The sequence below is a fragment of the Panthera uncia genome (assembly GCF_023721935.1).
Source record: "Panthera uncia isolate 11264 chromosome A1 unlocalized genomic scaffold, Puncia_PCG_1.0 HiC_scaffold_16, whole genome shotgun sequence".
Lineage (NCBI taxonomy): Eukaryota > Metazoa > Chordata > Mammalia > Carnivora > Felidae > Panthera > Panthera uncia.
In genome coordinates this window covers 10,923,570-10,936,313 of record NW_026057576.1, presented here as the reverse complement: position 1 = coordinate 10,936,313, position 12,744 = coordinate 10,923,570, and the positions used below count along the sequence as shown (strand labels likewise).

General features: G+C 35.7%; 1 protein-coding gene across 11 annotated transcripts in view; it reads right to left on the bottom strand.

Moving 5' to 3' along the window:
• The window catches only part of FRY (FRY microtubule binding protein), a 339,974-nt gene that overhangs the window by 91,796 nt on the left and 235,434 nt on the right, over nucleotides 1–12,744 (bottom strand). For all 11 annotated transcript variants that reach the window (XM_049646775.1, XM_049646767.1, XM_049646768.1 and 8 more), the window contains 3 exons: nucleotides 12,557–12,717; nucleotides 11,399–11,509; nucleotides 7,361–7,515 (listed from right to left, as the gene is read on the bottom strand). In XM_049646775.1, coding sequence (XP_049502732.1) covers nucleotides 7,361–7,515; nucleotides 11,399–11,509; nucleotides 12,557–12,717 — 427 coding nt within the window. The remainder of the gene's footprint in view (nucleotides 1–7,360; nucleotides 7,516–11,398; nucleotides 11,510–12,556; nucleotides 12,718–12,744) is intronic.

Genomic DNA, 12,744 nt, shown 5'->3' with positions numbered 1-12,744 from the left:
GGCCGGTCTGTTCCTTTAAGGGAGACTTGGTGTTTAGTTGGGGAGATAATCTATACCATCTAGTTATGATGGGAGTAGCCACAGCATGCTAGACAATCCTGATGAGGGATATCTCCACCAGACTTGGTGTTAGGGAAGGCTTTTCTAAGGAGGAAACAAGTAAACTGAGCTCTGAAGAACCAGGAGACATTAGCCAGGCTATGGAAGGGGTCATATGGGGGAGTGTTCTAGGCAGAGACAACTGCATTTTGAAAGATTACGAGAATGAAATGGGAAGATCCCTTCTGTAAAGGAAAGAATCTCTGTGTAGCAGACTGAGTGAAAGAAGATGGGACTAGGGTGGTGGGTGGGCTCAGAAGCTTATGAACTTCATCCTAAAAGTTATGGAGATCCTACAGGATGTTCAGTAGGGGAGTGAGGCAATGACACTGATTTTGAAGAACCACTCTGAGTTTTGCATGGAGAAGGAATTTGTAGGGGGGGTCGATATTGGGAGCTGTTACCATAGTCCAAAGGGGAACTGATGAGGGTTTGAATTAGGGCAGTTATGGTAGAGACAGAAAGGAGGGGATAAGATCTAAAAACTACAAAGGAGATAAAATCAGCAGGATTTGGCAATTGATTGTATGCATGGGATAGGAGCTTGGGGTGGAGGCAGAAACACAGGGAGTAGGTTATGTGGCAATTAGCAGTATAATCAAAAAGAAAATGGAGCTGAAATTCATTTCATTTTCTTGCTATACAATACTCTTTAAAGATGACTTTTTTTTTTTTGCTGTGTGTTTTTTCTTATAGTGGAAAAGAGATCATGAATAGAAAACCATTGATAAGATAAACAATTAGGGAATAGTTCATAGCTAGTGAGTGACTGACATTTATTTTGAGGCAAACTTCAGAAAGCAGAAGATGGCTTGGGGGTGAAAAAAGGATATTTTCACTTCTTGTTTTTGATATTACTCAAGCTTAATTTTTTATCTTACTACTCACACATGAATACAACTTTCTTTAATTTAATAGAATTTAATTTTAATTTTTTAAGGTTTATTTATTTTTGAGAGAGAGTGTGAACAGGAGAGGGGCAGAGAGAGAGACACAGAATCCAAGGCAGGCTCCAGGCTCTGAGCTGTTAGCACAGAGCCCAAAGTGGGGATCAAGCCTGCGAATCACGCGATCGTGACCTCAGCTGAAGTCAGACACCCAACCAACTGAGCCACCCAGGCATCCCAATACAACTTTCTTTTAAGATTCAAGCAACACCTAGAGCCAGAAGATCTGTTCTGAAGATGGTTCACTCATAGGGCTGGCCAGTTGGTGCTGGCTGTTGCTAAGTACATAGAATAAAATGTGGAAATGTCCATTTCCTTTCTCTCCCCCACTGTAAGAGCCACTCACCCTTTTCTAAGTGTACATGTAAATATGTGCCTCTAAGTACCCCTCCCCATTACACAGGATTTTAAACATAAATGTGGTTATATTACCTATGCGTATTATTTGGAGATTAACTTTTTCAGTGAATGAGGCTTATCTCAGTCTACTTAACAGCTGCCCAGGATTCCGTAGTATGGTCATACCATCAATAACCAATCTTGCCGTGGATGCTGTGGTTTGCCACCTCGATTCCCCTTTCAGGACTGAGGCATTCAATCTTCCAGCTAGCACTGGAGGTTGAGATATCGGGCTGAACTGCCTTCAGCCAAAGAGGTTTGCCTAGGCCAAGTTTGTGCCAATTCCCAGCAGCAGCCCCTGTGGCACTGGCTGAGGTCTCTTTTCCTCTGCCCAGGCCTACTTCCTTCATTTCCCCATAGATGTTGATTCCAAGGGCATTCCCTAATAAATGTCCTACACTCACATCTTCACCTCAGAGTCTGTTTCCTGAGGAATGCAACCTTTGACACGCATTAACAGACCCTTCAAGGTTATTTTCATTTTTTCACTGTTATAATGTCACAGACTCCAAATGTGCAAGTATTTCTTTAGAACAAATTTCTAGAAGAGGTAATGCAGGATCAAAGGGAACATTTAAAATGATAGCAGATATTGCCATATTGCCCTCTAAATGGCCTTACTAATTTGCACTCCAAAGTGATTACTTTTCTAGAACTTGTATTTTTATTTATTTTAAAAATCTTATTTATGTATTTATTTTTTATTTTGAGAGAGAAAGAGAGAGAATGAGTGTGGGAGGGACAGAGAGAGAGGGAGAGAATCCTAAGCAGGTTCCTTGCTGTCAGTGCAGAGCCCAGTGTGGGGTTCGACCTCACAAACCGTGAGATCATGACCTGAGCCGAAATGCAGAGTCAGATACTTAACTGACTGAGCCACCCAGGTGTCCCTAGAACTGTTATTTTTAAATAAACACAAAAAGCATGAGGTTGGTTTGTCAGATGAGAAACTGGGGAAAGCCTCCCACATGATGGCGGTGAGGACAACGAAGAATGATGAGTAACATTTATGTTATGACCTGCCTGCTCTGTGCTGGTTACTCTGCCAAGGCCTTTACCTAGATTTGCTACTTAATCTTCACAACAAGCCTGTGAGGCTTGGAGAAGTTAAGCATTTGCCCAAGTTCATGTACAAGTGGTGGGGCCCAGACTGCATCCTGGATAAGTCTAACTCCAAAGAATTAACTTATCCACAATGCTATCAGCCTCTGAGACAGCCTCCAATTGCACATTTCATTTGGAGTTCTAACAAACTCTAAGATCTGGAGCTATGAAACTAGAAAGAAAGCTCTGTGAGCCCCACAGTGGCAGAGATGTCTTACCTATATTGCTGTCCCTGATACTAAGATTTAACATATATGCATCTTTATATAAAATAATACTGGATAATCTTGCTGGATCATTGGGGATTTAAAGGCAGGAAAAGGGAAGGGAAAGCCTCCCTCCTATGCAGGGCTATGCACTTGACCATGTACTCAGGGCATTCAATTAACTGCTTAGGGCTGAGCTATGGAACTTATGGAAAACAACATTGAAAGAAATAACACATATAGAAAATGAAAGAAACCTAGGGATGGAAAATATTAGAGAGATCTCAAATGAGTGAAGGAGGACAAATAAAACATTTGTACTTAAATGTTTAAAATAGTCTTAAGGGATATTTTGGTTAAGTGTCCGACTCTTGATCTCGGCTCAGGTTATGATGTCATGGTTCAGTAGATTGAGCCCCATGTTGGACTCCGGGCTGACAGCGCAGAACCTCCTTGGGATTCTCACTCTCTGCCCTTCTGCTACTGACACAGGTGCGTGCACACACACACACACACACACACACTCCCTCTCTCTCAAAATAAATAAATAAACTTTAAAACAGGCTTTCACTATTAAATTATTCAACAAAGGCAGTGGAAAGGTAAAAGAAAAAGGCAGCTGTGGTCATTTGGAATAAAAATCAAGTTGTAAAATAAATATGAAAGGCGGATATTGTTCAGAAAGTGAACCAAAAAATAAAACTGTTCCCCCGCCCCCCCCCCCCCCCCCCCCCCCCCCAGAAGAGAGGAGATTTTGAAGAATTTGGGAACCAGCCACCAGTTCTGGCTTATGTAGGACTAAATGACAAAGTTCCGGATAACTTTGAGGTATTCTGGAGAGAAACACATTTTATGAGTTGGTGGAGGGGATTATATCATAGCTTTCTGCTTCCAATAGCTATTGAATAATCAGAGTGTTAACAGAGTGCTTACTATGTGCTAGGCCATAGGTCAAGCGATTGGTTTTGAACTTCACAAACATCTCTTATGCTCAGATATACAGATCTATGTGTAAGGAGTTGATCAGATACACTGTAATTTATTTACTCATTCCCCTATTAACAGTCTTTAGGTTGTTTTTCATTGTTTTAAAATACAGCAGTAAGCACACCACATGCATTTCTTTCATGGTCGCAATTACCGAGGCTAGCATCTACCATGTTAAAAAAAAATAAAAGATTGGTTTTATTTAATCTTTACCCCAACTGTGCTATTGTTCTCATTTTACAAATGAGTAAGCATTTGTAGTAACTTGCTCAGGAGCACACAGCTTGATTGGAGGCAGAGCTAGAATTCAAACTCAAGACAACACATTTCCTGAGTCCAAATTCCTAAACTCTCTGTTCTCTTGAAATACTCTAGCTGCTGAAACAACCAAACAAGCTTTTGCATCACCAGCTAGGGAGCGTGACTGGGATTCATGACCCATAAGCTTCCCTTGTCTTCCTTGGTAATAGATGATATTCCCTTAAGACACGTGAGACATTTACTTTTAATAATTGAAGTTCACCAAGCCTGATTTAAATTAGGAAAGGTTGATGAAAAGTTACAGGCAAAACAGACGTACAAACAGCAATGGAAACCAAAACCACCTCCAAAAACAAACCCAACAAAATTCTTTATAAATTAAAACTTTGACCTTCTACATGATTCTAAAACACTTACTAAATATATTTTAGGAGTATGTTGGATGGTAAGAGTAAAAACAATAGAACCCTGCAATCAGTATTTAATTAAAAGTGAAGAGAATTTCATTGAGTTAAGCTAGGAACTGGAAATGACCTCCACTTTTAATCTAAAGCATACTATTTACTTTGATTTAGAACATTAGAAAGCCATTTAACCTCGTTCTCAATTTCTTTCTCTGTTCCGTACTGATATAATTTGGAGTTGTGGGGAAATTAATAAGAACACACACAGAAGTCAAATAGTTATTTGAATTAATGCTGCCTGACAGCATTTTCTCTTTTCTTTGGTGCTAAATTATAGTACTGAGCTGCATTTAATCATTTTTAATCAAATATAAAACATATTTTATAAAAAATTCTCTAGAATTAATATTATCAGGTCTACCATCACTTTCTACTTTTATCCTCACTTCTCCTGGTCCTATTCAAGATCCATGCTGACTTCTAAATCTCTCAATATCACTAGACATATCAAAATTATAGTTACAGTTTCAGTTTTGAATAGATTCCAGCAAGTTCACAACATATGTACATGCACACACGCATGTGCGCGCGCGCACACACACACACACACACACACACACACGAGTCCTCTATAGATAGAAAAGAAATAATGTGAAGAAATATTTTTCCATTATCACCGCTGATGAATAAAGGGATCGACATAATAACTATGCAAAAATGGTTAATTCCCTCTTCTAAAACCAAATAAAATTTTAATCAAGAGCATTTTTTAAAAATGTTCAATTTTTGAGGTTATTAGGTACTTTATAGTCAATTGTATATTGTTCCCTAGTAAACGAGTCTGCTTATAAACTGTCACATTCCTATAAAAATAAATCCAGCATATGCTCATTTCTATTTGAAAAGGAGGAGGTAATTCTTGACAAGAAAGATTCTTTGCTTTAGAATACGTCTTGTAGGAATTACTGTACAGGTAATTTGTTTGTGAAGGTTAAAATATGACCCACTTTATGTATGACTTTTTAGGAACATATTGTTTCATAACATATGATGTTTAGCGTTTTTAGAGGCAAACTTGCAGAAAACAAAACAAAAGCTAAAACATTAGAATTGGATTCAAAAAAAGTACTGAAAACTTAAGTGCAAAACTTAAGATGTCCAAACAAATCTAGAGGCTTATCTAGACTATGCAGACTGAGAATTTATGGGGAGAGAGAACAAATTTAAGTCACAGCTGAAATTTTAAATTCTGAACGTGCCCCATGGTGACAAACGGCACAAGGGTTGGCTACCTTCTTGGCCAACAGGTTGAGGCCATGGAGCTGCCCAGTCCTCAAACCTCCCTGCAGGATAGATGAGTGTCATAAATGTAAGCTGATACGCAAAGTTTGTCTAAGAAAGCAGAATAGTTTAGAAGGAGATCTTAAAAAATCTAAAATGGAGAGTTATACAATCTAATATTTTTGTGACTGGAGATATTACTGAAATCGAGATTATACTGCTAAATTCATAGATATTTATTTGTGTTCCTTAAGGAAAAATACCTAGACTCATTCAGAGGAATGCAGTATAATATTTTATGAGATGGCCACGCAATGAAACAAATTTGACTAGGATGGTTCAAATCCAGTTCACTGGGAGAAAGGCAGCAAAGAGAGGTAACTCGTATTCTTTTCATTTTTGTCAAAGGGATCTATGGTCCAAGTCATAGTCTAAATATATTTTCTTTTTTTTTCTAAATATATTTTCAAAATCAAAGAGTCATGTGAACAAAAATTTATTTTTAGAATGTCAAAATATCTGAAAATAAAAGCACACTCTGGAGAAAGATTTTTTTTTTTTTTGCAAAAAAGTGCTGTTTTGGTAATATTCTATAGGAGTAAGTATTATTTCATAATGTTAACGGAGCAAAGTAAAATGTTATCCAACCAGGCAGCTTAGATTAAATTCATCTGCTGTAACTTTTATAGAGATTAAAGTATATAATAAACATTCTACTACTAAGTTTATAGAAAATGAAAGCTTTAGGTGTGAAATATTATCTACTATCTTTATAAATGAAAGATAAAAATATAAAGAGACACCTCTCTCTTTAAATAGCATGTCCATTTTAAGGTTTATTGAAAGTAGATGTCTCTAATATTCTGTTCTTATTAATTTAGAACAGAATAGGTTGTACTAGGTCAGAATTTGAAACTAATTCACTTTTATTCCCTTCATCTGGTAGCTCAAGATAGCTATTTAAAATGCAACATTTAATTAAAAAGGGAAGTTGAAAGTCTATACAAGTCTTTTCAAAAATAAACTTGAGCTGCCATCTCTCAGTTTCTAACACATAAGCTCTTTCTTGGGAATAGCTATGCACTTTGTGGTCTTCATTAACCCTTTCATCTTAGCTATGAAATTGTTTCAATGAAATAGTGAAATTATTTCACTCAGTAAATTACAGTGCTAAACAACTTCACTGAGGGACTAATTTATATAACTAAGGAGGGTGGTTTTACAAGCGTAATCTAAGGAACCCACGGTGTCACATTTTGTTTTTTCTTCCTTTCTGAAGTTCTGGCCAAGAGAGAGATAACATTTTAAGGTTGCTTCCTGGATTTAGTTTGGTCTCAGGATGGCTGAAGGGCTTATAGTTCACATCTGTCACAAACATTTCTAGAAATTCCTTTAATGTATCTTGTTTTTCATTTTCAAATTTTGTTCTCATGCTTCACTGTGAATTTCCAGGCAATTAAAAAGATGGATGCTACTACTCCAAATCACTCTTCTGGAGAATGAGAAAAGTCAATGTAGCTGCAGACTTAAAGGGAGCGGACTATCTACTGGGGAAATATTGGCCATTTTGTATTTCCTTAGAACTTACTGCTCTCACGTGCTCATTATCATGGAGAACAACCTTCATTGTACTTGCTACTGCCCGTACCTTTCACTTCCAAGACCACATACATACCTGCTTCCACACACAGTTGCGATGGCTTTGAAGCAGCCGGATGCAAGCTGGTAGGAACCTGTGTAGCATCGGTCAATCGCCCAATTAAAAAGATTGATTTGGTCAGGATTAAGTTCCAATAGCAAGACGACAACTTCACAGCCAAGCTGATGAACCTGAATACATGGAGAAAAGCAATTATTCATGTCTAGTGAAAGATTCTTCCAGAGAAAGAAACAAAATCTGCCTACCCAATATAAAGTGGGTAACATGAAAGTGGAGACTGTGTATTCATCTTAGTTTTCTTTTAAAGACTTTATTTTTAAGTAGTCTCTACACCCAACGTGGGGTTCAAACTTACAACCCCGAGATCAAGAGTTGTGCACTCTACAGACTGAACCAGCCAGGAGTCCCTTTATCTTAATTTTTATTCCATATATTTTACTTTAAGAGGAGGCGATGTTCCAACTGAATATTGAAACGTATGTATAAACCAAATTTGACTCTGTGTAAATCCGTCAGACAGGGTCCACTCATTCTTGATTTTTAATTCTGAAAAGATAATGAAGACTGTTGGCAATGTTTCTTCATTGTATTTAAAATATTTTTGAAAAGTACAGTATTTGGTTGAAAATTAAATATACAAAAGGATGGCCTTTATGCATGCAAGTCTTTTGAGGAAAAAAATCAGAATATGTTTATGGGGCTTGATTACTAAATATACCATGTAAAATTTAGCTGGCAATATTTTAAAAAGAAATGTAGTATTAATAAACTCTTCTAAATCAGAGACTTTCATATGAAACAATCATCATACTAGATAGAATTAATGAGATCCTTTATTGACGGTTCTGGAAGCTACTGTCAAATACTGGATGGTCACATTTGTCCATGAGAAGCCTAGTGCGTGGAGGCCATATTCCCCTAAGAAAGTAACATTTTCCTGTTTCCTTCTGTTTCCTTCTGTTGCCAGTTGCAACGAGGGGGATAAGAAAAGATTCTGGGTTTTGTTTTTTTTTTTTCTAACCACAGGGTGTGGGCTAAGATGGGAGTAATATTCTAGTTGGATGGTTGAACATCATCAACCTAGTTCCCCACAGGCTTAAGTAATTAGCAGCAGATAAAAGTTAATGACACTATTAAAAAGGACTTAAAAATACCATTTCATTAAAAAGTTGGTTCAACTTGAAAGAAAATCAGCAAGTTTTTAATTGAGCTTTAGAAACTTTATATCGAAGTATAAGATACATAGTATACAATTAATTCATAAGTAAATGATGAGTTACTGTAACTGAACACACCAAAGTGAACACAGGAAGTAGAACACCAGATTGATTTCCTGCACCACGGAAGCCTGCCTTATGCATTGTCCTAATCACTAGCCTCTCTCTTCTTTTCCAAAGTAACCACTATTCTGACTTCAACAACTGTTGGTTAGTTTGGGCTGTTTTGAACTCTATGCAAATGGAATTATATTGCCTATAATTTTGTGTGTTTTCTTGTACACAACTCATGTTTGAGAAGCATCTATATTCACTCATTTTCATTGTTACATTCTAATATATCTTTACTTCACAATGTATTCATTCTATATTGACAGACATCTGGGTTGTTTCCAGCTTTTGCCTTCATAGTACTGCTTTGAATAATTTTGTACATGTCATATGTTGCACGCACTGGAAACTTATTTTATAAAATATATATTTGAGTAAAACTGCTGGGTTTTAGGGCATACTATGTTCAACTTTAGTATATAATGACAATCAGGTTTCTGAGGTGGTTATGTGGATTTCTACTCTCTGTAGCATTGTGTGAGAGTTCCTGTTGTTCTATTTCCTCATCAACATTGTCAATCTTTTTAGTTTTCACCATTCTGGTGGATTTGAGGTAGCATCTCCTGTGGTTAGTTTGCATCTCTCTAATTACTAATGAGCTTGAGAAACTTTTCTTATGTTTATTGGCCAAATAACCTCTTTTGTAAATTTCTTTAAGTCACTTGCTTATTTTTCTATGAATGTCTTTATCTAATTATCTGTAGGGATCCTTAATATACTCCAGATAAGAAGTGTTGGTTTTATGTTGCAAACATCTTTCACTCTGTGGCTAGCCTGTTCACAACAGCCTGTTCTGAGCATTCTAATCTCAGAGAATACTTTCAATATTCACTATACAGTATAATTTTTATTACAGGTTTTTCTCAGACACCCTTTATCAAACTAAGAATGTTCTTTTTATTCTTAATTTTGATAGGAGTTTCTCTCATAAATAAATGTAGAATTTTATTAAATGCTTTTTCTGCTTCTATTGAGATGTTTGTGTATTTCCTTCTTGAGACTCTATTAATATAATTAACATACTAAGGAGTTGATGGATATTTGAATATTGAACCAATCTTGCAGTTCTTAAAAAGTGCCAATTTGATCATGATGAATCACCTTTTTATATATCACTAAATTTGATTTTCTTATATTTTGTTTACATTTTTGTATCTATACTCCTGAATAAAATTGCCTGTTAATTTTTTTTTATCCTGTTAAATCCCTGGCAGGTTTTAGTATCAAGGTTATGCTGGTCTCATAAAATATTTCCTCTTGAGCTGTTTTTTCTCTAAGGATTTTGTATATAATCAACACAATTTGTTCCTTAAATGTTAAATTCATCAGTAAAACTATCCAAAGTTTTCCTTGTGAGAAGACTTTGAATTACAGATAAAATTTCTTTATTACTTATAAATTCTATATCATTGATTTGCTGCTCTGCTTCATCCATCCTAACCATCATGGCATCCATTCGAGATTGTATGTTGGTTGTAGCATTTTTAATTTCGGCCTGATTACATTTTAATTCTTTTATCTCCGCAGAAAGGGATTCTCTGGTGTCTTCTATGCTTTTTTTCAACCCCAGCTAGTATTCTTATAATTGTGGTTTTAAATTCTAGTTCAGACATCTTAATTTTATCTGTGTTGATTAAATCCCTGGCCATCATTTCTTCCTGTTCTTACTTTAGGCTGAATCCCTTCATCTTTTCATTTTTGAGGAAGAAAAATAATTAATAAAATAAAATAAAAAATAAAAATAAAAATATTAGAAAGAAACCAGAACAAAATCAAAGGAAGTTAGATCTTAGGTGTGTTTCGGTCTGCTTGTTGAGAGATGCTACCAAAATTTCTTGCTCATGTTTATTACTTAAATGACTATTCAGATTTTTCTTTTCTTCTAGGGTTGTGTTTTTTTTGGAATTTGTCTATTTTATTTAAATTTTCAGGTTTATTGGCACAAAATGTTCATATATTCTCTTTTATTTTCAACATCTACCATTTGTAGGGATGTCCCCTTAATATTTCTGATGTTAGTGAGACATGTGCCTTCTCTCTTTCTTGATCAGACTTGCCAGGAATTAATTTTATTAGTCGTAATAAATTCAACTTTTGGCTTAAATTATCATTTCTATTTTTTCTCTTTCATTAATTTGTGCTTTCATCTCTATTATTCCCTTCATTGTACTTGTTTTCAGTTTAATATGCTATTCTTTTTATAACGTCTTGAGATGGATGCTTAGGTCATTGGTTATCAGCCTTTTTTTTCTTTCTCAAATATATACTTAAGGGTATACATTTCATTCTAAGCACAGCTTTATTTACAGCCCACAAGTTTAGTATATATTATTTTTGTTATTCTTCAGTTAAAGATATTTTTTAGTTTCTATTGTAATTTGTTCTTTGACTCACTAGTTACCTGGAAGGGTGTTTTTAAATTATATTTTTATTATTGATTACTAGCTTATTATCACTGTGATTAGAGAAATAGTCTGTGTCATTTCAATCCTATGAACTTCACAGAAACTTGTTTTAGGGTCCAGTTTATAGTCAACTTTGGTGAATACTTTTTTTTTTTTAATTCTGATGCATCATAGTGTAATATGAATAACACAAAAACCTATACTTCTGTGGCTGATACATGCAGAGATTGTGCTGTGAACAATGCTTCTACACTCTAGTAACCTGATCAGGTGGAACACCCAAGACATTTAAAAGCAATGTATTTTTGGCTAATACTTACTCGTAAATCTTGACAAGCCAGAATGTTGTCAAGCCACTTATATAGGTAGCCATCGGGGGAAAGGCCCACATTGTCAAACACAGGGCCGCAACACAACACTGCTGACATTGCCTGATAACAAAACAACCAAATGTGTGCATGAAACTTGGAATGATCTAATAACACGCAAGTGACTTCACAAAATGTAACTACCAGATTTATAGGTAATGAGGGTCTTTTAAAGCAGTTATTACCATAATATTTTAAAGTATTCCTTACTAGATTCAATAAGAAGGACCAGATTCCCAATTTTGGATTTTTAAATAAGAATTAAAAGCCATAAATTTAACTCCACGGACATATAATTTTATGATTAAACAAATCTTTATGACAAAAGAGTAAGATACTCAAAACAAAATGGCCATTTCACAGTATTTATACTTACCTTCCGTGATTTCAAGTGAATAAATTCTGCTTATAAGGTAAATACAGCTTTTCAAATTTTGCTTTGATGACAAATATTTAACCAATGTACTAAATTGGCAAACTATGAAAAATGTGGAAATAAATAACATGACTCTTAATCAAAGGAAAAAAATTAAGAATATAAATTTAGTTACTCGGAGAAGGAGAGGAAGCAAGGGAATGTAAGAATGATTAACTTTGTAATTACTAGGTCCAAATAACTATGAGGGCCATGGTTTAAATCAGCTAGCTCCATTGAGGCAAAAGTCAACTGGTACGTGATCAAACTTCCATATATATGACAGAATTGAAACACAGTTTTCTAAATGTAATTAGGCTGCAAGGAATCATGCTTCTGAAGTTTTGGAACAGTTAGTAGTGTGGAAATTTATTTTTGGAAGTGTTTCAAAATGGAAGACTAAAAAGGGAATGTGGCTCTTGGTAGGTTCTGAACTTGAGGTAACATATATATCTTTTTTAGATTGTATGTTAATGGACAAGGCAGCTACTAACAGGGTAAATAAGCAAATCCATGTGGTTCTCATACACTAGATAAAAGTAAGAGCTGGGACAAGTTTTGTATTTTGAAACCCAAACCTCAACCCAGCTGAGAAACCAACTGGAGTATTTACATATTTATACACAGCCATCTATCTACGGGGAAAGAGACCATTGGGCCAACGTAAGTCATCCACTGAGACAAAGGTGCCCTACCTTTAATGCGCAATACTGGTATCGTGTAATTTGATGATTTCTATCACTGTAGCGGTCGAGAGGGGTGAACATAATGCTGAAGGGTCCTGCCCACTGGCTAAACAAGATGAAAAGATGATGCCTCAGGCTTTGCTGGGGGAACAGAAATCTGCGGTGGTGAACTGGAGAGAAAAACAGAGTTAGGAGTC